Below are 27,710 nucleotides of genomic sequence, written 5' to 3' on the forward strand. Positions count from 1 at the left end.
GCCAGCCTAGCTCAGCTCCGCACGCCCCCCAACTCGCTCCCGCCCCCCCCCGCCCGCCCGAGTCACCTCTTCCGCGCCCCCGCCCCTCTCGAGCTCGCGCCCGTTCCACCCCCCCTTCCCTCCTCTGCCCGCCCTCCTCCCCCTCCCCCTCCCCCTCTCCTCCTGCCCTCCCTTCATTCCACAAGTGTTGCTTCGCTCTCTCCAGCGCACTTGGCGAGCTGGAGAGGTGAGAGGGATCCTGCGAGCCGGCGCAGGGCGGCGAGTCCGGAGCCGCCGGCCAAGGCGAGGCGCGGACAGACCGACGCTCCCCTGCTCTCCGGCCCCCGCCTCTCCCCGTAGCCGGCCGGACCTGCACCCCGCGCTTGCCCCCGCTCATCCTCCCCCCGCCCGGTCAGGCGCGCTCCTCCCCGGCCGGCCCCTCGGCGCGCGGCGCGCTGGAGGCGAACGCGGGCTGAGCCGAGCGCAGTGGCCGCCGACCACCGAGCGCCCCGCGCCGCTCCCTGCATGTGCGGCCCGCGGCGGCTCGCAGCCCCCGGCAGCAGCCTCGGCAGCTTCGGCCGCGCCTCGAGAGGCGGCTGCAGCGGCTCCAGCGGCGGCCGAGCGGCCGAGCCCGGGCTGGGAGACACGATGCGCCGCGTCCTCCGGCTGCTCCTCGGCTGCTTCCTCACCGAGCTGTGCGCCCGCGTGTGCCGGGCGCAGGAGCGAGCGGGGCACGGGCAGCTGGCGCAGCTGGGCGGCGTGGTAGTGCTGGCGGGGGGCAACCGGTCCGGGGCCGCCTCCGGAGAGGCCGGCGAGGGCGCGGGGGCCTCGGACGCGCCCCCGACCCGGGCGCCCACGCCGGACTTCTGCCGGGGCTACTTCGATGTCATGGGCCAGTGGGACCCGCCGTTCAACTGCAGCTCGGGCGACTTCATCTTCTGCTGCGGGACTTGTGGCTTCCGGTTCTGCTGCACATTTAAGAAGCGGCGACTGAACCAGAGCACCTGCACCAACTACGACACTCCGCTGTGGCTCAACACCGGCAAGCCCCCCGCACGCAAGGACGACCCCCTGCACGACCCCACGAAGGACAAGACCAACCTGATCGTTTACATCATCTGCGGGGTGGTGGCCGTCATGGTGCTTGTAGGCATCTTCACCAAGCTGGGGCTGGAGAAAGCGCACCGGCCGCAAAGGGAGCACATGTCCAGGTGGGCTGCCTCCCCTCCCCCCGCCGCCTCCCCTCCAGGCGCCGCTCTCCCTCGTCTTCCCTCTCCACCTTTCCCTGGGCAATGGCGCTTCCCCCACCCCCCACGCGTCTCCGCTGGGGGAGGTCGCCCGGGAAGCCAACTTCGGCTCCCCGCGCGGAGAGGGGGCGCTGGGCTCCGCACAGGTGTGGACTGGAGCGCGTGTGTGTATGGGGGGGGGGGTCTCTGCACCCGTCACCCTCCCGCCGCCCCCTCCCGCCTAGGATTCAAGCGGGTCTGAGACACAGCCCGGGAGCCCGCGGCCCCGGAGTCTTGGGTTTTGGGGAGGGGTCTACCCCTCGGATTCCAGACGCTAGCTTCTAGGTAAACAGGGCAGGCGGGCCCGAAAGGGAAGGGGGGCGTGTGTGAGCCCGCGCGCGCGCGCGTGTGTGTGAGGGAGGGAAGGAGTGTGTGCCGCCTGCAACTCGTAAGGCTCGCGAAAAAGAGGCGAGGGAGGTGGAGAGAGAGAGAGAGGGGAGGGAGGGCGAGAACAAAAGCCTTGCCTGGAGCGGCCGCCTCTCTCTCCCTGAGCTGCCAGGTCCCCGGAATCGGGACCTCGGTTGCCTCCCGGCCACCCGCACCCCTCGCCCCTTTCCGCCGTCGCCACCTCTCCCTGCTGGGGGCCGGGGCCTTCGCCGCACGCTGCGCCCCTTGCAGGGGGTTGGCGCGGACTCCAAGGGCGGGAGCCCCCCTCCCGCCCCCCTGATTCGTCAACTTTCCTGGTTGCCTTATTCATTATGCAAGTCCCAGCGCCAGCAAGTCGCAGCAGATGGGAGAAGGCATTTGGGGATTAATGGAGCTATTTGCCTTTTGCTTTTTTTAAAAGTGTCTAAATTGATTCGCACAACCCAGTAACTTTGGAGGCCGAGAACGCAACCCCCAGGACTCAGCCCCCAGACCCGACGGAGGCCAGGGTTGGCGTGAGGTCTGGGCGAGCGGGGTTGGGGAGCGACTGGCGGTCTTGGAACGGCTGGATGGCTGGGCGCTAGCTAGCTCGAGCTTCTTGCCGAGTGTAGGCAACGGGGGTCGCCATGGGTCCCCCCCCCCCGACACACACCCTCCCCACACCTCCGGCGGGGGCCCATGTGTGCTCGTGTGGATGCACGAGCTCCGTGCGCCTGCCTAAAAAATCTGAACAAAGAGACCCACCAAAAATAGGCGAAGGAACATTACCACCTCACTAGTAATTATTTTCTATTTATACGCAGAGTATCCGATGATTCTTTCTTTCTTTTCCCCAGAGGGGAGGGATTTGGGGCAAGAGGTGAGGAAGTTCCTCTTGGTTTGGGTCTGCAGGGAGGGGTGGGTGGATGTTGGGGTCTTGAAGCACAAAAGTAAGCTTCCAGGGGATTCAGGAAACCCTGACCCACTGAGCGAGTAACACGCTGGCCCCGCCCACCTCCTGCACCCCCAAGAAGCCCTGTCGCCAGCCCCACAGGCCGGAGTTTCACTTCCCCGCAGTCCCCGCCAGTCCCTGTAGCTTCCCGGGGTCTGTGTTGAGGTGAAGGAAGAGTACCGAGGCAGGACTGCGGCAGGCGGCGTGTGTCGCCTTGGTAGTGAGAGAGTCCCCCAGGGATAGGTAGCCTGCCTTGCAGATTCGGGTTAATTCCTCTGCTGAAGTATCCACTGAGCCTTTCCCTTGCAAACCAGCGCTTACAGAAGCCCTCCTGGGTGTTTGGGTGGGGGGTGGAGGAGGGGAGGAAAGGCGGGAGAAGGGGAGGTGGGAGGGTGCCAGGGAGCTAAGGGTGGGCGGCTCCCTTTGGCCTGCGGCGGGAGAAGGTGATGTGTGATCTTCAGGCTCCGCGTGATCTGGGTATTCCTGTCGAGAGCGCTCCACCGCCGACCTGAGGGCCCAGGAGCGACTCCCATTCCTGTCCTGCCACCTTGCAGCTCTTGTCTGGAGAAAAAGAGTCCCCCCTCCCCCCCCTCCCCCAGCTTGGTCAGTTGTGGCCACTTCTGCAGGGACCACTAAAGGGCTGCTTGGGGGTGGCATCGCGGGGCACCCAGTCCTCTGATAACAGAGCCTGGCCACAGGACTCTCCGGGTACACTTTGGAAATTCCAGAATGCGGTAGAAGTACATTCTCTTGAAGAGAAAGGATAGTTGATTTTTACTGGCAGTTTCCACCCTGTGGTTTTCAACCCCAGCTGCTGTTTAGGACCACCTGGAGTGCTTTAAAAAAAAAAAAACCGTGTTGCTAGGGGCCCTGCCCTCGACAATTTCCATCAGAATCTCTAGGGTTGCTGAGTCTGTGTACTTTTGTAAAGCTCTCTAGGTTTTCCAGCGTGTGGACAGTTACCATTACAGAAGATGAAGGAACATTTGCCAAGCACCGTATTAGGGGTGTGTGTGTGTGTGTGTGTGTGTGTGTGTGTGTGTGTGCACGTGCATGTGTGTGTAAACACGCCTTTAGTGTGCACAGCTGCCCTAGGAGACAAGTGCTGTCAATTCCCACTGATAGATGAGAAAATCACGGTTCAGGTTGGATGGCTTCTCCAAGGTCACACAGTTATAAAACTGCAGTCCCCAGGCCCCTGATTTCAACGGTGTTTTCAGTGCCAGTGAGCATTGGATGGGGGTGGGGGTGGGGGCTTCCTAAAATGCACATTCTTGTGTTCTGTCCGGAAAGGTTCTGGGTCAGTAAAGGTCTGGGATGAGCCCCAGAAATCCGGATGTAACAGTCTCCCTGAATGGCTCTTCAAAAGTGGCCTTGACGTTCTTGAGGAAGACCGTTCTTGAGTTTGGGACTATTTTTTACATTCTTGGGAATGGATGAATTAATCCAAGGCCACTCCCTTATTTGCATTTGGTTGTGTGTTTTCAGCACGTATTTCTGCTTTGTGTATTTGTGGTGCTGGGGGCTGCCCCAAGGACCGTCCAAATGCATGTTGCACTGTGTGTGTGCAGTTGTTCATTTCAAGTCCTGGTCACAGCCATGAGCTCATTGGGTTTTGCTTGTGGGGGCCACGGGGTACCTGGGTGGGGTGCACCCAGCCACCTGAGAGCTTCTGGGTGCAATTAACGTCTCAGCCACAGCCTCTTAATTTGTTTTGTCTTGGGCTGTGCGGGTCACTGAGATGAGGGGTTCATTCTCATTTCATCGGAAAGCACCCCTGGGTCACCAATTGCTCCTGGTGACCCGTGCGCTTGTGGTATCCCGGAAGAGGCCTCCGTGATGTCGGTTTTCAGACCCAGAGTCCTGGGCATGTTGGCTGCTCCCTTCTGGGCCGACTGGGACCTGATAATAGGAGAAAGTAGCTAACTCCAGGAGCTGCGGGGGTCTCACCCACGATATCAGAAGAGCTTCAGAGACCCTCATTCACCAGCCAGAGCAGCATTACATCCAGCCACTGTGGATCGGAACAAGTGACTGCAAACAGTGGCCGGCTGTGGTTACCCAACCATGCAGGCATGTTTTGTTTGGTCTGCAAGGTGTGGCTATTTATGTGTTCTTATTTTTATTTTAAAGTTTCACTCTCTCTCTCTGTTTTTTTTTTTTTTTTTTTTTTTTTTTTTACGGTGAAACATTTTGCACATACAAAAGAAAAAACTTGAAACATAAAAATGTCTTTAGGGTTTGTCACTCCCGGTACGACTGCCATTTGGAGCCGGCTCATTCTCAGTAGTGGGGGGGGCTGTTCTGTGCATCGTAGGGGGTCTGGCAGCACGCTTCGACTCCACCCACTATGCCAATAGCACCCCCCTTACAACCCAGCTGTGACAGTTAAAAAAAAAAATGTCCTCAGTCATAGCCACATGTCATCTGGGGGTAGAATCACCCCCAGTTGGGAGTTACTAATCCAGGCCACACAATTATTAGTATTTTGTCATGTTTGCTTTAGTACACACTCTGTATTTTCTTTTCCTCTGTCCCTTTCTCCCTCCCTTTCCTTTTCCTGTGTTTCTTGGCTGAAACATTTGAAAACAAATTGCAGACATGGCACTTCATCCCTAAATACTTCAGCGTGGATTGCCTAAGAACAAGGACATTCTCCCCCACGACACAATCCTAGGATCACCCTCGAGAAGAAGGGCAGAAAGTCTGTCATACCATCAAGTAGCCAATCAGGGTAACATTTTCCTGGTCGTACCAAAGATGTCCTCTGGAGCTTGAGCTCCCAAACTCGGATCCGGTCAAGGCTCACTGCATCTGCCTGTAAAATTTCTTCAGTCTCTGTCATACATTGTGTTTTAAAACCAACTTAGAACTAAGGAGATTTCACGTAGAAATCCCGATTCCTGACTTCTCTTGAGAAATCGGTAGTTTGGACAACACTGATGTACATTTTCCCAGGGAAGCTGTTGGTTGCCACCCAGTGGTGAGTTCCCTCTTTAGGAAGCTCTCAGGTTGGCCTCTGTCTCCACCCCCACTCTGGAGTCCCTGGAGACTCAGTCGAGCCTACCTCAAGTCAGATGTCTGGAGATTCCATCCAGTCTGGCCGCTTAGGAGCTGTGTGACCTTGGGAACGTGACTTCACCTCTCTGAGTTTTAGATTCTTGTCTGTAGAATGAGACCCTGGTGATCCCTATGTCCCAGGCTTGTGCGAGGTTTCACTGAGACTGGGCTTGGGAGGCCCTTAGCACAGGACCTCTTTATGGTCACTGCTCAGCAAGTTTTACCCCCTTGCCATCACCCTTATTACTGGAATTTTCTACCCCTTACCTGCCAAAGGGGTAAATGTTGTAGTCTGAAACTCAGTACCTAGTCCTTGCCCTGTTCCATCTTTTAAGCTGTGTGGCATTGGTCCAGTCTCCTAACTCCTTCAGAGTTAAGCAGCAGAGGGGGACAGGTTCAGAATAGGAGAGAAGACCCGGGAATGGCCTCATTAAATGCCTTGCAAAGTGTTGGCCTGGGTGATATGAAAGAAGCCTTGTCCAGCCTGCTGTTTCACCACGAGCTTGTGTATAAGTGCTCATTTAATTCCAGGCCCTGCCCCAGTGAGGCAGGCCTTAGGACAGTGTGCCTCTGAAGAGGCACAGATTGCTTTCCGTGAGGATGAACGAGGCCCTGGGGAGTGGAGGAGTCAGACTTCCAACCCGGACAGTCTGAGGCCAGGGCACAGGTCCCTGACCACTAGGCTGCACGGCCTTTGAGTGGACACGTGCTGGACTAACTTGCTCTCAGATTGCAGAGAAGTGCTTGCTGTTCTGCAAATGGCGACACGTGCAGGGGGGCCAGTTCAAGGAGCCCCTGTAAGATCAAGACCAGGAGTGTTTCCTGCCTCTGCCCCTGGCAGGGCCAGCGCCCTTGGAAGGAGCCGTTGATGAGAAGCGACCCTGGGGGCAGGAATGTGTGTTTGAAGCTCCATACGCTTCAGACCAGTAGGGAACACATGTCATTATTTTGCCCACCTTCAAACAGAATCAGAAATCCAAGTGGCACATTGCACAGCACAGTGTCCCGGGTGCTTTTCAAACACGCTTCAGAAGAGCTGGAGTCCCTTTTAAAGAGGCGGCATCAACCGATAAACGTCTCCCCTCCTTTTGCCTTTTCTCTCTTCCCGCTGCCCCTTTTTCCTGCATGTCTGTGGTTACCCTCTGGCTTTGACCAGCTCCCCAGCTTGGAGAAACTCTTGCAGGCAAATCTTGTTGCCCATGGAGAAGTCTCTATAAATTCTTGCCCGTGGCAGGTTACTTCTCTTTGGGCGATGGAGTCCTTGCATTTTAGCAGTCACCTTCAGTGGGGTATATACTTGACCCAGTAAAAGGCACACATTTTAAGTTTAAGTGTGGTTTCAGGAGCTTTGCCTCTACCTGTGTAACCACCACTCCAGAAAGTCACCTCATGCCCACGGCCCTTGCGTTCTTGAAAAAGTAAAAGACGCTTCAGAGGAAATGTTCCGGAATCCTATTCAGGTGTTTAAATGTCAGAACATAGTTTAGACCTCGGGATTCCTGGGAGCTTTGAAGCCAGATGAGGAGGTTCTGAGCTCTGTTTGGGAATGTTGGGGTCTTTTATTTGCTCGCTGTGATTGGAAAGTGAAGGAACACCGTATTCTCTTTTTGTTCCTCAAATATGCCAAGCTCATTGCTACCTTGGAACTGTCGCGTTGGCTTGGCTCGAATCCTCTGTCAGACCTCATGCGCTGGCTCCCTCGCCATTGAGGTCTCTGCTCTGGTGTCGCCTTCTCCGAGAAGCCGTCCCTGATGACCCTGACGACTCAGTTACTACTGCCCGCCCCCCTCCGGCTCATCGCCTGGTGTTTCTTGCTTCATTACAGCCTAAAATTAACTTATTAATTTCCTGGTTTGCTACTTGATTATGTGTATCTTTGCTTTACTGTCCAAAGTAAGGAGTGGGGGGACACCACATCTCTTCTGTTGTATCCTCAGTGCCTAGAACAGTATCTGCCACGGACGAAACCAGTATCTGGTTTCTGACATCATAATTTACAAAAGAAAGTATCTTGTCTTTTGTTCATTCATTCTACCCATTTGTGTATTCATTTCATAGGTATTTATTGAGCACCTATGGCATACCTAGTACTGTTTTGAGAGCTATAAGAGAATGGTGACATTACAGACGCAATCCCTGCACTCAAAAGAGCTAACAGTCAAATGGCACGAGACAAGTAACACACGAGTACATCTAGAAAGAAATTGACGCTAAATTGAAACTTAGGAAATTGCCAATATTCAATCATCTATGACCACAAAAATGGCAATGTTTCAAGGTAATTGTTCTGAACTGGGACAAGGGATATCAAAGAAAAGTGTAGTTTCTTTAGTAAGGTACCTGTATTAGTTATGGTTCTCCAGAGAAACAAAACCTGTAGGAGATATATATATATATAGAGAGAGAGAGAGCAAGAGTGAGATACATGATGTGGACTTGCCATTAGGAAGTCTGAAATCTGCAGAGCTGACATCCCAGTTTGAAGGCTGTCAGGCAGGAAAATTTCCTTTTACTCAAGAGAGGGTGGGACTTTTGTCTCTGCATGCCTTCAACTGATTAGATGAGGCCCACCCGAATGCTAGAGGGCAATGTACTCAGTCTGTTGAATGTCAGTGTTCATCTCATCCAAATGCACATTCTCACATGCATCCACAATGACATTTGACCAAATATTTGGGCACCCTGTGCCATAGTCAAGTGGACACTTAAAAGCTACCATTATAGTTCTTTTAGGGACTTAGTACTCAGAGTATGTCCTGTGGAGCCGCCTCATTTTTGTGACCTGGGAGCTTGAGTGGAAGAATCTCATGCCCTGACTCAGACTTACTGAAATAGAATCTACATTTTTAACAAGACCCCGAGGTAGCACGAATGCACATGGTTTGAGAAGCACCCAAACTATGTGCTGCAAATAGATGGCAAATCGTTGGGAATTTGGTTTATAGCACATAGTTGGTGATGTCCATTGTCTTATTTATGAAGCTTTTTGGACACGTATTTTAACATGTTTTTTGATCTGTACCCTAATCCATACACATTTGTTGTACTAATAAGTATGTGCATGGACCGGTGAACAGTTGTTAGGTACATTATAAAGCACACCTAAAAACAAATTTTAAGCTGAGCTGAAGGTGCAGTAAATATTAAAGTCTGTTGGTAAGCATGATGATGTCATGCAATCATTAGCTAATGTCAAATCATGATGTTTGTTGAGGATGAAACTTACCATTAATAAACAGTCCACATTTTGAATATTTTTCATGAGAATTTTGACTATTTTTGGCTGACTTGGCTTTGATCTGAATAGAACATTGTTGTTTTTAACCTTGTAACAAGCTAGCTGTTGAAGAAAAGTGGAGAGGCAACGCAATTGTTTTCTTTTTATGTGTATATATAAAATTTACTGGTTTCCATACAATACCCAGTGCTCATCCCAACAGGTGCCCTCCTCAATGCCCATCACCCACAACGCGATTGTTTTCTTGTGCTTCCTCTATCAGAATTTTCTTCAGCCTGTCGTTTTGTTACGGTTGGAGGGGTGGTGGTGGTGGTTAAGCCATGCGCCTGCTCAGTGATGGTTAGCCTTGCTAAACCTAGATAATGTATCTGCCTCTCCCCTTTAGGGGGGCACATAGCTGTAATATGGGCAATGCACCCCAGTCACCGTTCTTGGTCTGAGCTTCCTGATTCTCGCTGGCTGACGTGGGCATCTCAGGTGAGGGTGCCAGCATCCATACCCATATTGCGTCGATTCCTCACTTGAACGACTAAAGACCATACACAGGAGTTCTTGGATTTCCTGTCCTTCTGCCGAATCATTTTTTTGTGGTGCGTAGAGTGAGTGGACTCTACTTTGAAGGCTGCTTTTCCAGGATATGGAGGCCTCTTAAGAACTCTCATCTCCATTGCATGCCCTGGGAAGGGCTGTCTTGGGGAAAAGCATCCCTGGCTTTTGGGCTGGGTTTTCAGGAATTTCAGCACCCCAGAGAGGCCCAGGGAATGTGCAGATCACCGCGCTGACCGAGTTCGTGGTAGCTGTCCTGATAACTTACTTTGCTAACCTCTTGAAAGCCTGAATAACATGGAATTCCAGGGGGGACTCCTTAGAGGAACTGGTGAAAGCTATGGCTCCTTGCTTGAGAAAAATGCACAAACAAAATTTCCATTCAATTCCCGAGGGGTCCAAGGACCCCCGGAAGTTCATGATGAAGATCCTGTTTAGAAGTGAAAAAGGCATATCAGGTTTGGAGCGCCTCCTTTACCTCAAACCTTCCGTTTCCTGCAGCCTCCTTGAGTTTCAGACTCTGCTTACAGCCCAGAGTGAGGAAGGAGGCTGAACTCTAATTTCAGAGACACTCGGGTTTGTATCTCAGTCCCTGCAGTGATGCGCCGGGTGAACTTGAACAGTTTTTTTTTTGCTCCATAAAATGGGTAGGATAATCCTCACCTTGAAAGCTCCCTTCCTTATTGCCTATCCTCCAGCTTCATTGGCCTTTTGGATTGTACTTCAAGTATATGAACTCTTTACTGCCCCAGGGCCTTTGCATTTGCTGCTCCAGCTGCCAGGAAGTTTCTTTCCATCATCTTTACATGACCAACTCCTTCTTACAGTTCAGGGCTCACCTCAAATGTCAACTCCTCAGGAAAGCTTTTCCTGGCCACCTTATCTCTCTCTCTCTCTCTCTCTCTCTCTCTCTCTCTCTCTCTGTCACTTTATGTAGAATTTTAGAAAAGTGTACAATTCAGTGGTTTTTGACATATTCATAAATTGAAGCAACTATCACTCCTGTCTGATCCCAGAACATTTTCATGGTTGAAAGTCCGTATACATTCCAGAGCCACTCCTCAGTCCTCCCTATCTCCAGCCCCTGGCCACCACTGGTCTCCTTTTTATCTCTATGGATTAACCCTTTCTGAACACTTAATGGAAATAGAATCACGTACCCCGTGGCTTTTTGGGTCCTTTGCAAGGAGCTTCAAGTTTCCAGGTTCCATCCATGTTGTAGCAGGTGTCGATGTTTCCTTCCTTTTTGTGGCTGAATCATACTCCCCTGCATATAACACCTTCTGCGTGTCCATTCATCAGTTGATTTGGATTGTTTCCACTTTGGGGCTGTTGAGAATAAGGCTGCCATGTGCCAGTGTCGCTTGATTGTGTTATACTTTTTATTTATTTATTTATTTTAATCTTTAATTTTTTTTAATGTTTATTTATTTTTGAGACAGAGAGAGACAGAGCATGAACGGGGGAGGGGCAGAGAGAGAGAGGGAGAGACAGAATCCAAAGCAGGCTCCAGGCTCCGAGCTGTCAGCACAGAGCCCGACGCAGGGCTTGAACCCACGGACCGCGAGATCATGACCTGAGCCGAAGTCAGACGCCTAACCGACTGAGCCACCCAGGCGCCCCACGTGTTATACTTTTTAAAAATTTATTTAACGTGCATATATTTTTTTATCCTGTCCCCTAGAATACAAGCTTTGGTAAGACAGTGATCTTGTGCATCTTGCACACTGGCTGTGTTCCCAGAGCTCTGACTAGTGCCTGGCACATAGTAGGCAATGGATATTTGTTGAGTGAATGAGTGAATGATTGGGAGCTGTCGTTATTGTCTTGCGTCTTGGCACGCTCAGTCTTTTCCTCTAATGCGCGAGGGACTCTTGCTGTGTCCCCTGTAGTTCACATCTGACACTTCTCACCCGCTGTGGTTTTTGGGCCATTGTCTCCTTGCCCCCTGAGCAACCACTCATTCCCCGAGCTTGGGGCCTCCGTGAGCCTAACACAGGCTCAGACTTGGATGTGCACCTGAAACCTCAGGTGGCTGCCCCTGGAGTTTCTGAGTCAGTAGGTCTGGGTGGACCCGAAAATTTGCCTTTTAACGTGCTCCCAGGTGATGCTGGTGCCACTCGTTGGCAGACATTGTTTGAGAATCGATGCTATACGGGGTGGTGGGGGGGCTAAATTTCAGCCGGCAGGCTGACCTCTCGCAAACAGCTCTCCTTCCGTCTCTGTCTCCCTCGATGTGGACTCAGAGGGTTCTGGTTGGTTAGGAGCATCTGGATGTATCCTAAACCATGGCAGTATGACTTGTGGGTGTGTACCCTGAGAAGCTCTCCCTGGTCCAAGAGGAGGCATGAATGAGGGTGCCTATGGCTATGTTGTGTTCAGAGGCAGGGAGGTGCTGAGCGTCTCGGTGCCCATAATTAGGGAAATATTAGGGAAATGGCTAAGCAGGGCTGATACTCGTCTGCTTCTCCATGAAACCACTGGGGAAAGGAGATTCACACTTAGCACCTTGGCTAGCTCTCCTGTCGCGCAAAGAGGAAGAAGCAGAATGAGGTTTGTGGTCAAAACACGGCTCGTGTCAGAGATGCATACCTGTGCAGTTATACCCACAATAGTACGTATCGTTCAAGGATAATCCTGTCTCAGGAATGACCTGGTGGAGCGTAGGCCGAGAGGCAGACGTGGGGTGGTGAGGTCTGACCTTAGATGTGGTATCCGCTTGGCACTTACCTCTGTTCTGCTCTCTGTGCAAACGCTGAGTGGCTTTACTAAGGTTACATCTAATTGTGAAGGTCACCGTTCTGGGTGAACGGTGTACCCCCGCCCCATAACAAAAGCTTTTTTAGAGTCCTGGTCTTGTGGTCCTCAGAATGTGACGTTATTGAGGAATGGGATTTTGCACATGTAAGGACTTGAGATGAGCTTATCCTGGAGGAGGGTGCGCCCCAACCCAGTATGACTGGTGTCCTTAAAAGCAGGTCTTCACGGGAAGACAGAGCCTCGTGAGACACACGGGGCAAAGAGGGAGGAAGAGCCTGGGGTGAGGCAGCTGCGAGCTAGCAGATGCCAGAGATTTCCACCAGAAATCCACCGGAAGCCAGGAGGAGGCAAGGGAGGAGTCTCCTAATGTCCTGATTTTGGACTTCTGGCCTCCAGAACTGTGAGACAGTACATTTGTGTGGTTTGGGGCCACTTAGTGTGGGGCACTTTGTTACGGCAGCTGGGAGAAACTCACATAGTCACTCAACACCTCTCAACTGGTTTTCTTATTTGTCAAAGACAGCCGAAAGAATACTGACCCTTGGATGAGTGTCAAGGAGGCGAAACGTGATGATGATAAAACACAGTTGGTGACTCAGGTTGTAAGCTTGCCCTATGTCCCAGCTACTGATTAAGAGGGGCACCCACCTTGGGGGGTATGGATGGATCGTGCCAAATCCTCCCTAACTACAGGAATCCCAATGCACTCAGCGTACAGAGCTGTGAAAACGGACTCTTGTTCAAAGACCCATGCAACGGGCTGTGTGACTTTCAGCAGGTTAATTCACTTCTCTGAGCCTTTGTCCGCTCATCTGCAAAGAAGGAGTAATAAACCTCATAAGGTGTTTGTAAGCCCCTTAGTTAAGGCTTAACGTGATTCACACGGTGCCCCACTTGTGGTAAGCACCCTATAAATGTTATTTGTGGCTAATAGTGGACCACTGATGTACGTGGGGTGTGGTATCAGGTGTCAGCTATGAGGGGGGCTAAATTTATGGGGTGCAGACACATTACATATATTCGTCATTCAATCCTCTCCACAGCTCTCTGCAAGGTAGGTGATATTGCTAATTACACATCTCTTGTGGGGAACGCGTGTCCTGTTTTGCATGAAGTCCTTATGTAATCTGTAATTGCAGTGATCTTCTTAACTTCCTGATGTCTTTTTCTCCCTCCCACCTCTAACGAGCATGGCAACTCCGTGGAGTAAGGGGCCTCGTCCTCCTAAGCACAGTGCTCAGAACACAACAGGTGCCAGTCATTGCGTTTGGAATGAACAGATTTCACTTCTTTCTCCTTTCAGGGCCCTTGCAGATGTCATGAGGCCACAGGGCCACTGCAACACCGACCCCATGGAGAGGGACCTCAACATTGTGGTTCATGTCCAGCATTATGAAAACATGGATACCAGAACTCCCATAAATAATCTTCGTAAGTATAGCTGTGTGGTCCGTTTCCAGCCCCACGTGGTGACCCAGGCAGTGGTCACGTGTCCAGATTGCATGGGATGTGTTTGGATTCATTAAGAGCTTTTCTGTTTGTTGCCTAGTTGCAAGTTTTCTTCCATCTCTCCGGACGAAGCTAGCTAGCTGTGTTCGGCATCATCTGATTTCACTTGGTTGGTGTTTCTGTTACAGATTGATCCATTCGGTTGGCTTCTGATGGTTGGTTCTTCCATTAACTAATGGCCCTCTTGGTTGGTTCATCATGGGGACTTAGTTAACCAATGGGTTACTTGGTTGTTTCATTTTACGTAATCTGTTTGGCATTAACCCATTTTATTCGTTCATCTTGATCGGAAAATCGTTTAACCAGTGGTCCATTGGCTTATTTGCTTCCTGAGGTGGACCAGTTGTGACCTTTAGGCTTCATGCTGTTTTCAGTGAACAGACAGTAGTTCAGAAGAATTTGATCTCTTTTTCATAAAAAAGAGAGTTTCATAAAAATAATTGCAAACTACTCTGAGTATGTGCACATGCACATACATGTGCATTTGTGTGTGTGGGGTCTTGACTTGTGGTTATGTTGCTTTGGGGTGCTTATTCCTTGCTATTATGTTTTCAAGTTACCCCCCACATGAAAGTAATGTGGAGGGCTTCATTTAAAATAACACAAGCCAGACAGTTTAAAGGATGTATTTAGTGGTGGCTGGAGGTTCTTAAAAACACGGCACATTTTATAGTCTGGGTCACCTTTGCTGAAGCCCCGTTACAAAAGTTGCATTGGTAGCTTATTTGCTGAATCACCATTTCGGACTGTTTGCCTACAAATTTTTATGCTTGATGGGTAGAGGAATAAATCTGAGGTATGTGACACAGGTGATGTAGTTTCTCTGATTCTGCATTGTGATAATTTTTCATAGGCTTGAAAATGTTGCCACATAGTTATCAAGTCAACGTTTACATGGTTCGGAAAAGGGCTACCAAATAGAATGTCTTAGGTTTCGCTGTATTCAATGATTTGGCATTATTTATTTATGAATTGGGTCATAGAACGGCGTGAGGAATGGCCACATTTTAGAGCAAAATACATCAGCAGTTGGAAGTTTTATGACCAAACCTCACAGCCCTGAAAGACACGGTAAATTGCACCAACTCGGAAATGGCAGTTGCTGAGTTCCATTCTGTCTCTGATGGAAATGAGCACATTCCCTTTCAGGTGTCACTGGGAAAGAAGCAGAACCTAGTTGTATGTGGGTCCCAGACGTCACACGTGAGAGAATGTGGTCACGGAGTAGACAAAGGTGAAATGGTGTGGAGTCCGTGGCTCTCCAAGGGGAGTTAACAAGTTTCTCGTGTGAAGTTGTAAGTTTTGTGGTGATTTTTGAATCAACGCTCAAACAGAATAACAAACGCACTGAAGTCACCCACGTTTCATCATTGCATTAGGCCAAAGGGCATGGAGCATTAATGAATCTTGTTGAAATAAGGGACTTCTGTTAAAAGTTGTACTGGAGACAAATTACTGCTCAGAGATGGGTGTCCAGGCACTGAGGAATTCAGAAGTCTCTTGTGACAGACTAACTTGGTTTATTTATGATTCTTGCGTTTGGCCTATGTCTGAGCTTCAGTAATCAGAGATATTTATACCAATTAAAAAATGTCCTGTAGGGGCGCCTGGGTGGCGCAGTCGGTTAAGCGTCCGACTTCAGCCAGGTCACGATCTCGCGGTCTGTGAGTTCGAGCCCCGCGTCAGGCTCTGGGCTGATGGCTCGGAGCCTGGAGCCTGTTTCCGATGCTGTGTCTCCCTCTCTCTCTGCCCCTCCCCCGTTCATGCTCTGTTTCTCTCTGTCCCCCCCCAAAAAAATAAATAAATAAATAAAAAATGTCCTGTAATGTTCTCTTGGGTGGATGTACGCCAGAGCATTCCTGGTAGACTACAGAAGAGAATTCCAGGTCTACACAAACACTTACTGCATTCGTACGAGATGTTAATTTCCTATCCTGCTGCTGGGATAATCCAGTCCTTATTTCCTAGAATTTTTGGGAAGGTCTGGAAAGATAAGAAGCATATAGGTGTTCCTCCAATTTACATTAATCAGTTTAATTTTGTTTAAAATTTTGTTTAAAATGTATCTATTTTTGATAGAGAGATAGAGCAAGCATGGGAGGGGCAGAGAGAGAGTTAGAGAATCCGTAGCAGGCTCCTGACTGTCAGTACAGAGTCTGATATGGGGCTTGAACTCACAAACTGTGAGTGAGATCATGACCTGAGCTGAAACCAATAGTCAGAAGCTTAACCGATTAAGCTTAACTGATTAACCGATTAAGCCACCCAGGGGCCCCTTAATCAGTTTAATTTTCACAGTTAATTTAGTAGTTGGTAGTAAAGATAGCCTTCCTTGTAATGATTTTGTCTTTTTATTGATTCACAAGAGCTATTTACATATTGTAGACACAGGGAAAATTTACATGTTCAGAAGAGGGAATGATTTTGGAAGTTCATTGACAGGCTAGGCCTAAATGACTGATATTTAGCAATTATTGGGGCTTCAAGAGGCCAGGCAGTCACCAGAGCCCATTTTGACCCATAGAGAACTAGGAGAGAAGGAATTCATTCCAACTGAGAAGTTAGACCAGCTCTTGGTGCCAGAATTAGAATACACCTATTGAATTGAACCCTTCTCTGGACATTGTGAGCAGTGAAGAGTTACCATTACCAAAAATGGAAAGAAAGGTGCATCCATTTGTGATATACCAAGAGGGGGCACATCATGCCATTGTTGCGGTATTCTTCACTAAACATGCAAGTTACCAGACTTGACTGGGAATTCGATAACCCAAACTTGAGTGTCATTTTCATCTCTATTCAGTGACCCGCTCAACATAGCTTTCAGAGAATACTCATCTCCAATCTATTTCTCTTTCCTCATCTTTTTTTTTTTTTTTTTTTTAATGTTTATGTATTTTTGAGAGAGAGACACACAGACCATGAACGGGGGAGAGGCAGAGAGAGAGGGAGACACAGAATCCAAAGCAGGCTCCAGGCTCTGAGCTGTCAGCACAGAGCCTGACATGGGGGTTGAACCGACGAACCATGAGATCATGACCTGAACTGAAGTCGGACCCTTAACTGACTGAGCCACCCAGGCAACCCTCTTTCCTCATCTTGATACTAATGCTAGACCCCTTTCTGATCTTTCCATTATGCCTTGGTCAAGCTAAGAGAATCAAAAGTCTGCAGAAATCCAGATATTTAGAAGGAAGGGACTGGAGGACCAGGGTAAAGGCAAATCCGGGTGGTGGGGGGGAATCTTCAATGTGGGGAAATGTTGTCAACTTCCCTTTATACATTTCCTAGGGTTGATCTTTCCTGTGATATGCAAGACTTGCTTTTTTATCTGAAGATGAATTTTTCTTCAGCTGATGCTGTTCATGTTCTTTCCAGGCATTCAGTGATATTGCCTAAAAATATTTAGTCTGATAATCAAAAGGGCCTCGACCTCTTTGATGAACAGGATGTAGATTCAGATGAGATAGTGATTTTTCGCAAATGCTCCTCGGCTTCTGTATAATTATAGTTTGCTTTTGAAGGCACATTTTGTCCTCAAGTGCTATGAACGTGCTTCTGTCTCCCCCACCCCAGCTTCCCAGCCTGCCAGGGACACTCCCCATGTTTTTCGGGAGTGCGGAGTAAATATAGGCTCCCTTGTGTCTTAAGGATGGGAGATGTGAGGGGGCACCTGGGTGGCTCAGTCGGTTAAGCCTCCTACTTCGGCTCAGGTTGTGATCTCAGGGTTTGTGAGTTCAAGCCCCATGTCGGGCTCTGTGCTGACAGCTCAGAGCCTGGAGCCTGCTTCGGATTCTGTGTCTCTGTCTCTCTCCGCCTCTCCCCTGCTCATGCTCTGTCTCCACCTCTCAAAAGTAAACATTAAAAAAAAAAAAAAAAAAGGATGGGAGATGTGAGTGAAGGCTGTGGGTGCAAGGAGCGAGACCAGGTTAATGTTTCTCAGCTCATTTGTGTTAACAGCACACTTTCTAAAACTATATGTAATTTTAATCTGGAAATAATTTTATATTTACAGAGAAGTAGCAGAGATAACACCCAGAGTTCTATATACTCCTCACCCACTTCCCCCTGATGTTAACATCATTCATTACTGTGGTACACCTGTCAAAACTAAGACATTAACATTGGTACATTATTTTTAGCTAAACCGTGGATAGTGTTTGGGTTTCAGTAGTTCCTTTCCTTAGGTCCCTTTTCTGTTCCAGGATCCACAACAGGATGCTACATTGTATTTTGTACAGTCAGGCTGATAGTAGTATTTTGGTTGTGCAGTATTGTTTAATGATGTGGTGAAGACTGAAAACGGCACTAAATAAGTCAGCGGCAATTACAAAGCCTTTACTGCCACAGTAGAAAAAGTATCTCCCAGGGTCTATAAAAGCATCCACATAAAATTATTCCCCTGGTCAGTGTGGGAATAGAACCAGTTTATGTCTTCACTGTGCTCTCACAGAGGCTCGTGGGACAGAGTACCCTCTGTGTGTTTTACGCAAACACGTCACGCCTCTTTTGAATTGGGTTGATAGTACAATATTTACTTAGAAGGTGAGATCTCACCCCAGACTGAGGAGAAATGCTGGCTTGATGTTTCTGGACACAGAATCCATCAGAAAGACCAGAAATTCCAGCCTCAGCTCCCCCCTGACCACCCTCCTCACCTCCCCCCCCCCCCCCCCACCGACCTCCAGGACCATTTCCCAGTGGGTTTACAGGGAACCAGATGAAAAGCAGATCCATGATTTAGCTTCTGAAGATGTTGTGCAGCTCATATCTAGGGCCAAATGGGTTTCCATTCATTTCCCATATTTACCAAGACACCCAAATGTCCTACACTTGACTTTTGGAGACACTGGCAGGGATATTCCCAAATATCTTTTAAAAAATGGGGGAATTTCATAATCGGGGCAGGTGTATAAGAGTAAAAATATATGTAAGATAGTGAAATATTAACAGTAACTTATATAGGCAGCATTCTACCCCGCACCTCCAGACTGAATGTTCAAAACCTTATTAGATTGGTACTGTTATTTCCACCATCATAAAGGTGGGGAAACTGGGGCTCAGAGAGGTTAAATGACTTATCCAAAGTTCATACAGCTGCTAAATGGTAGAGCTGGGATTTAAACCGGGCCAGTGAGACCCCAAGGTCTGTGTTTCAACCACTCTACTATGTGACCTCTCCTTTGGGTACAGGTGTTTGCAGAAGGGGGAAGTCTTCCCCCCTAGGAGTTGAAGTGGTTGAAGGATTTGGGAAGTGAACCCTCAGATCCATTGGCCCTGCAGGAAAGAGAGCTGTTTCGAAAACACACTCCAGTGTAGGTCTTGTGATGAGTCCTTCCTTAGGAGTTACAGGAACGAACATTTACTGAGCACTTACTATGTGCCAGGCCTTATGTTAAAGCTCTGGACGCATTAGCTCATTTTGTACTGAAAACAATCCGTGAACAGCCTTGCTCATCCCTGCCCCAGGATCTTTGCACTTGCTGTGCTCCCTGCCTGCAGAACCCTGCTCCCAGGCCTCTACCCTTTTACATCATACGCCTAAAGCTACCTCACTGGAGAAGACTTCCTTGTCTCCCTTTGGCCCACAAGCTCCCTACTGTTCCTCATTCCCCCATTATTTTCTTAATAACTTTTGTTCTTTCTGAAGTTGTCTTCTTCCTTATTTATGCCTCTTCCACTACCATGTAAACTGCACGAGAGCACATGCTTTGTATTGTGACGGCGACCCCCATACCGTGGGAACCGGGCTGGCTGACAGAAGCAGCCCCATCCAGTTTTGTCTAGTGAATGAAAAAGTCGATGGACAGGGTATCATTATTCCTGTTTCAGTGGAACAGTAGAACAGAAGGGGGGAAATATTGCATATTACTATCAATAAATATTACTATTATTGTTATTATTTGGTGGCCAAATACATGGGAGTCCATTCTATCTTTGTATTTGAAGATATCCATAATAAAATTAACCACGAAAGATCTTGTCCACGGTGTCATAGTTAATAGATACAGGAACCAGGATTCGTCCCCAGGTCTGTCTGACTATATAGCCTGAACTTTGTTGGATACACATGGATATCTTAGGAATCAGGGCTACCTTCAGGACTTTAGCAGGTGGAGTGAGTAAAGCATCACTTTTGTCTTTAAGGCAGTTCACTGCTGTGTCTTTTAGTTCCTATTATGCAGAGAGAGAAAATGTGATTAGCTTCTGACCAGCCCGTGGGCTGGCTTCCCCTGGATCAGCTGTGTGACCCGGGCGCAGTCAGTTGAGTGGGGTGGAGAGTGTTTTAGCTCCTCTCATGGCCGTGGTGGAGCTGGTTCTCCAAGAAGGCCATCCTTGAGAAGTGGGGCGGAGATTGCTGTTTTAAGCTTTGTTGGGGTGGGGCAGGGGTTGTGTTTGTTTTAGTCACCCCCGTATCTTCAGTGAAATGACACAGTGTTCAACAGGTGTTTGTTGGATGAAAGAACACATGCATGGAAGAATGAATCTCTCCTCAGTGGAACCTGTTAGTAGGACCCTTGGGATTTTGAGTTTTGAGGGAACTTGGCTAATTCCGACTCTTGTGAGGCTCTCACTCTTTTCAACGAAGCCATGACTACCAACGCTCTTGTTTCTGAAACGTGAGCATTCTTTTCCCCAATCAGGCAGACTAAGACTCTTCCGTCTGAAGATCTCTGACTGTTAGGGTTTTGGCACATGGGTCCGTACGTGGTAAAGTTACTAAGAGGTAGGGGTTGGGTCTGTAGTGGATTAACCAAACACATTTGTAGGTTCCGTGCAATGACTTGAGTCAATTTTCTGTGATTTCAGATCAAGAGTTCCGGTTTTCTCTTGAATTATTCAGTGTTATGGAAGGGTCTCTCACGTGTGGTCGATGCCCACTAAACATGTCCAATATGTCTTTGAGATAGTGCAGTGAGGCAGTGGGGTATGTGGGCTTGGGAGGTAGACGTAACTGGGTATCTGCTCTGTTGCCTGTTGGTTATGTAATCTTGGGAAAATTAATTTCATTTTCGGAACCTCGGTTTCCCATTCTATAAAAGGAGCAAAATACAAGATTGTTTGGGAGGATTAAATGCATTCATTCAGATAGTGAACTTAGCGTAGTGGTTGGTAACCTAAATGTTGGCCGTTACTCTTACTTGTGGGACGAGTGAACCTTCGTGCTAATGTGGTCCATTAACGAGGGGGTGGTGATACACACCAGCATGAATTCATCGTGCAGTTGCTATTTCAAAGTGAAAATGTTTGCCCTCCACAGTCTGCACGTGTGTGTGTGTGTGTGTGTGTGTGTGTGTGTTTGTTACTACTAATGTTTTTGATGCCAATGAGAACCAAAGAATCTGTCAATTTCTTCCCAAGGAAATAGTTCTGATGGAACAGCTGTCCTATTCTTAGCCATTTGTTCCTGTCTTATGTTTTTCTTCTATTCCCGTTGAAACACATGAGCTTTTGTTCTGTTAGGAATATTGGTTTTAATATTTTATTTACAGTGGCAGACCAGGCCTGTAGAAATCTGTATGGTTTCAAACATGGCTTGTATTTTCACCCAGAAAATGGGATTATGCGTTCATGAGGGCGTGTGTATCTGTGTGTGTGGGCAACACAGAAACGGAGCCCTTAAAAGAATAAAAAAAAACCACAAAAACCCCCCCAAACCCTACCACTTTCTGTAAGCCATCTCCTGGGCTGTTTTCAAAAATTGCTACTAACTCTGGCCGCATGGCATTGCTTAATTAGATTTGCATTGCTTTTCCAAAGTGCTTCAAACCAGCTGTAGGACTATTTGTAAAGAAAGCCTAAGTGCCCATCACAGTGTCTGGTTAAAAGATGCCAAGCTCTGTTCCTGCCATACTAGGGGAAGCCTATTCTTGGACACAGGTATTTTTGGGAGAGCGTTTCTATTTATATATCAGGATTAAATGATGCAACATGCCTACTATGTTTTTGACACTTAGTGTGGATATAAAAGGAGTAATAAAACAGAATAATGTTTGTTGTGCACCTGTCACGTGCGTGCATTTTACTTCTCACAATAACCCCATGAAATAATTGGAAAAGATCTTGCACCCACATATTATAGATGAGAAAACCGTATCTCAGAGAGTTTAAGTAGCCTGCCCAAGGCCACAGAAATATTTGGTAAGGCATTCACATCCTATATGTGGGTTCAAATATGAACTCAACTCTTGTCTGGCTTTATACTTTGTACTCTATTCATGACTTTTCTTGGGCCTTTTCCAAGGACCTACACTGGGTGATGCTCCAAATTATGTCTCTTCTCTTTCTTCTCCTTATGTTTTGGTTTCTGCTAATAATCACTGTTTTAGACTACACTAATCTTTGAAAATGGACCCATGGAGAGAAAGTCACCATTTCTGTTTTGGAGGACTCAGACTTTAGCCAGTTTGTCTGATTTCTTGTCATTAATATTTCCATCGACTCAATCGATATTTAACTGATACTTATAAAATCCTGCCAGACAATGTGCTAGGAATGGGAGGTATACAGATGAATGAGACAAAAAATTGGAACTGTCCTTTTAGAGTTTATGAGACACTGGAGTAAACAGGTAATTGCAGAGAAGCATGGTAGGCGTAAGGGCAGGATGCCGTGGGTGCAGGCAGGAGACCTCCTCGAAACACTTGGGGCCAAAGGAGAATGAAGAGATTAGCACATTTTCTTGAGAAATTGATATTTTGTTCTGAGAGAAATATGCCCTAACAACTTCCCAAGAATCATAGTGAAGGAAAGCAGAAAAATTTCATGTACTGATTTTCCTCACCTTCGATTGAGGGGAGATCTATCAGTCTTAGAATATAGGTCTTTCTTGCAGGTTTGATTAGTTTTATACAGATTGTCTAATGGGAGAAGGGGATTTTGTTTGGTTGGGGTCACACTGCTTTTGGTAGGAAAATGAAAATGCCACACCTGACGTGGAAGGACCAAAATTTCAGGATTAGCTGTCAGGAGTTGAGTACAGATCCTTTTCAAAGTACTGTTTTCAGTTCAATCAGCTCACTGTTCTTCAAGATTAGTGTTGAATTTTTTCTCCTTTTAAAAATAACAGCCAATATAAAATTGAGCAACATAGTTTAATCCCATAATAAATATATTAAAATAACTTATAATAAGGTTTTAGGAAGCTGCATGAAAACCCCAGTAAGAATTCTCAACAAAGTTAATTACAAGTTGAAAGGGAAACCCCATCATATTATTCTGAGAATGCAGTTAATGAAACTAAGTGTAATCATAATCTGAATATTTTATTCCATGGAGACTTAAATTTATTAATTTAGGTATTAGGCCTTGAGTTGTGTGGTCACATGAAGACTGCTATGCTCAAAGCAGAGCCTGCACTGTCTTCTACTCATTTAAAATTTTTTAAATGTTTTATTTATTTTTAAGACAGAGAGAGACAGAGCATGAGTGGGGATGGGGCGCAGAGAGAGGGAGACACAGAATCTGAAGCAGGCTCCAGGCTCTGAGCTGTCAGCACAGAGCCCGATGCGGGGCTCAAACTCACGAACCGTGAGATCATGACCTGAGCCAAAGTCGGACACTCAACCGACTGAGCCACCCAGGCGCCCCTCTTCTACTCATTTCAATCCAGCCCTTTGTCCCCCAAGATGGGCCCCAATAGTTGGAGATCTGTCCATGGTGCTGAATCACTCCCTGATGCAGTTATATGGTTCAAACCATTCAGCAAGAAAAGTTTATCTCCTAGAATGCTGGAACTTGAGAGAACTTCAAGAATTATTCTTGCCTTTGGTTCACCACACTATTGGTTTCAAAGATTAAAAATTTTAAAGAAATTGGAGAACCGGGGGATCAACGTAGTATACTAACTTCCACTTTTGCCAAGAAAGGAAATTTCGTAAAAAGTAACTATAAAATACTATCACCATCATTTCATAAATGATAGGGACATTTTAACACCAAACATGTAGGTAAGAAATACTTCTCAAAATAAAATACATTTCGTAAATCAAATGAAGTGTTGATTTTATGAAAAATGTGTTCCACTGTCCTTATTCTCGGTCTGTCTCTTTCTCTTTGCCTCCGATAAGTTGAGAATGAGAAAATGGATTTGGAGTTTTGAGAATAATTGATTATTCCTTAAATGGTTTGCTTTACTCAATGAGTCTTTATTGAATAAATACTGGGGCTTGGTGCTAGGGATGCAGATATTGACTGTGTGTGTGTGTGTGTGTGTGTGTGTGTGTGTGGGAGAGAGAGAGAGAGAGAGAGAGAGAGAATGTAGGTATATGTGTATATATCCATATATCACTTCATAGAGATTATGCTCAGTCCATTCTTTGCATTTTACAAGTAATGAAACTGAGGACCAGGAAAATGTATGGGTTTTCTTAAAGTCATACAACAATGAAACTTATCAGATTAATATTGTCTTAAAAATATTATTGAATATTTAGGACGCAATAACTGATCACAGATACATATTTACTTGGCAGTTCTCTGAAATGGACTGAAAGATGTGAATGGTAGGGATAGACTATAGCTATTGGTACAGTACTAGTTTAGTTTGATGTCTTACCTCTAATCCAAAGGAGCTCTTTGAAATATTCGGATATTCTTAACATTTTTAACAAAATATTGACTTGTCAAAGCCCACGAGTTGGAAGTTGTCTAAGAGCAGCATGTGGTATTTGACTTCGTTTATTGAGTAGTAACAAGGAATGGAGAAAGTGCCTCATTCTTCAGCGGCGTTACTTAAAGAATTTTAGAACATGTATTCAAAGTCAAAGAAGGTCATCAGTCAAACAATTCTTTGATAATAGCCAACAAAGACATTGCACAAACATGTTTTTAAAAGTTGTTCCTTGTGAACATTTTTGTTCTCTAATCAGCTTAGAGGTGGCCAGGTTCAGATTCTGGTATGTTTCTTTAAAACATGTATTTTGTTTTGTTTTGTTTTTTGTTTTTGTTTTTTTACTTATGACTGTTACGTACATATATATAAATTATAGAAATTTTCATATAATGTGGTACTGAAAATTCTTGCTTCTGTCCTTCATAGCTCCTTTAGAGATACAGGATCTTAAGTCATATAAGTACCAATTCTTTGTAAACCAAAATAATCATTTTATTTCAACATGTATGTACCATGTATGATATACATTCTTAAATTTCATCTCCTTTGTTCATTGTTTTGTCTTCTGTGCCTGTAGTAGGGTCTGCCGCATAGTATGTGCTTGATGTGTAATGCTAGATGAGTGAATGAATTTATAGAATTTTGGCACTTTATAGAAGGAAATTCAGAGATTAGTTAAGCTTGTCACCTCAGTTTAATTACAGTACTGAATTATCATCTGTAAATTTTACCTGCCTAAAATTGCCTCATTTTTGGGCAACACCAGCACCCTGACTTTTCTTTTGGGGGAACCATTTCTCATCTACATTTTGGGTGGAGCTCATTTCCTCCTATTCCATGGATGAGCTGTTGACTCAGTCATAAGCCAACAAATGTACTGTAGTCCCACAGTGTAGTCTAACTTTTGGAATAATGTAATGTTGGTCATCCAACTTTGTTATTTTTCTTCAGAGTTGTTTTGAGCACAGCTGTGGGTTCAAGACTGGGCAGTTGACCCAGTAAGAACTGGGTTCACAATTTTGTTTGTGTACTGGAGAGAAAAATAACTTACTGATAGGGTTGTAAGGAAGATAGGATGTACTCCTGGAGTTGATGGAAGCCATCTTGTCACTGCAAGGTGGAAAACCTTCCATGGAATAAAGCTATTGTGCAGGAAGGCAGAATGGAGAGAGTGAGTTTAGTTCTGATGATATTCGTTGAGTTCCTGGGTCCAGCTCCCCCTGAAGTGAGATTTTTAGTGACCTAAGAGAATGAATTTCTTTCAAACTTAATTAGCTTGAGCTGGATTTCTGTCACTTTGAATGGAAAAAGTGCTGATTTCTGTAAGCAAAGGTACCTTTCATAAATTAGTCACAGTTTTCAAAGCATATATCTCATTTAACTCCTACAAGAATCACCTGGGACTACAGCCTATTATCCAGGAATATCCAAATTTATGCATAAATGTGCTAATTCTGTTGTGATTTTATCCTACTAGACTGTGAACCCTTTGAGGTCTGGGATTAGGTCTCAACATTTGGACCTGAACACACAGTAGGCAGTTAGGAAATGGTTGGTAAAGACACTATTGAAGCCCTGCCTCTTAACTCGTCATGACTGGTCGAAGCTCAGGGACAGAACAAGGACTCCAACCCCAGTCTCCAAACCTCAGGTCTAGCGCTTTGATTGCCCACCTTGCATGTGAGCCCTGGCCGCTTTGGGGGTATAGTGACATGTGGGTCTTCACCTTCACTTCATTACATCACAAACTCCATTACCTGCTTAACACTAACCAGTTGAGATTTCCATTGCTTGTTTCCATTGCCATGCAAACAAAATGCCAAACTCCTCACATGCCCACAAGGTCCTACATAACCTGCCCGAGCTCTTGCCCTCTACTCTTCATCTTGCTCGACCACGGCAACGTATCTTTTCTCTTCTTCAAACATGTCAGGATTGCTGTCACTTTAGGAGCTTCACTTTGACTCTTCCATCTGCCCGTGACACTTTTCCCCAGATCTTTGCAAGTGGATGCTCTTTCCTGCCATTCAGGGCTTGGCTAACCTGCTATGTCTTTGAGGAAGCATTCCCTATAGAAGGTAGCTCACCCTATATAAAGAATCCTACCACCATCCCTCTCTATCAGGTCACCATTTTCTTTTCTTTACTGTTGTAGTGTTTGTTTATTTATTTTTTTTTTTTGAGAGAGAGAGAACACGTGTGCCCCGGTGTGCAGGCGAGCAGGGGAGGCTACAGAAGGGAGATGGAGAGACAGAATTTTGTATCCTGTAATTGGAGAAGCAGGCTCCACGCTATCAGTGCAGAGCCTGACGCGGAACTTGATCCCACTAACCGTGAGATCGTGACCTGAGCCAAAAATCAAGAGTTGGATTCTTAACCAACTTAGACCACCCAGGCGCCCCGCCATTTTATTTTCATCATAGCTCATTACTTAAAATTATCTCATTTACTTCTTTTCTTTGTGTCTTCCCCACCAAAGTGTGAGGTCCATGGTATCAGGGACCTTGTCTGTTTTGCTCCCCACTTGTAGTATCCCCAGTGCCTAGCATAGCGCCTGGCACATGGTAGGTGCCCTCTAAAAATTAGTCAAGTGAATGCTGTCAGAACACAAGGCTGGGCACCTTTTCAAGTACTTGCTACTATTACTTCTTCTTTGTCAGTTCATTGGGGTTTTATTTCTTGTGGACTAAATCTTCAGTGTTGTTATCGGTTTAGTTTAGCAGATGCCAACTTACATGCCAAGAGAAGTTGCATACGTTTAAAAGATCGTGGGCAGATATTCCAGCATTACCTGGAAATTATGAAATGTCACCCAGAGACAACGGTATCAGAATCCAGTCTACCGACTTAATCCCAGTAGATTTTTGTCATTGGCATTTCCCGCCATTTTATTTCATTCAGCTTCTTTGGGTCATAGATGTCGTGTTTTCATCAGCCCGAAAGCAAACTAAGGAAGGAGTTGGGTGTGTTTAATAGTTATGCAATCGCTATGGTGTGTTGATACGGCTAATAATAAAAAAAAGACTTTGGTGTGCAGGGTAACCTTAATCATCTCCTGCTTAGGATCACAATATTAATTTAAATGTATTGGCAAGCGGAGTATTATATCTCCAGCAGCTATGTTCCACATTTAATTATTGTATTTAAAAGGAAGTCTTAACCACCCAGAGGGAGGAGGTGGTGAGTATGGGGTGGGGGGGGGGGAATCTCAGCAGACCCACAGATTCATTTTGTATCCTGTAATTGGGCAATCATCCAATGGCAGGCCCTAAGCCCTGACTTATCCACGGTTACGATCAACTGTTTACCCACCCTTTGAGTCCTCAAATGCTCCAATATGCCACCAGATCTTATAATGCTCACCTCTGGAGCAAAATCAGGTCAAGCTAAGAAAAGTGCTTAAGAACAAAACACGCATCC

General features: G+C 46.7%; 1 protein-coding gene across 2 annotated transcripts in view; it reads left to right on the forward strand.

Moving 5' to 3' along the window:
- Positions 1–627: 627 nt before the first annotated feature.
- The window catches only part of SHISA9 (shisa family member 9), a 278,952-nt gene continuing 251,869 nt past the window's right edge, over positions 628–27,710 (forward strand). For both annotated transcript variants that reach the window (XM_032591655.1, XM_030301523.1), the window contains exons 1-2: positions 628–1,190; positions 13,470–13,597. In XM_032591655.1, the coding sequence (XP_032447546.1) occupies positions 628–1,190; positions 13,470–13,597 (691 nt within the window). The remainder of the gene's footprint in view (positions 1,191–13,469; positions 13,598–27,710) is intronic.

The sequence above is a fragment of the Lynx canadensis genome, chromosome E3, assembly GCF_007474595.2.
Source record: "Lynx canadensis isolate LIC74 chromosome E3, mLynCan4.pri.v2, whole genome shotgun sequence".
NCBI lineage: Eukaryota > Metazoa > Chordata > Mammalia > Carnivora > Felidae > Lynx > Lynx canadensis.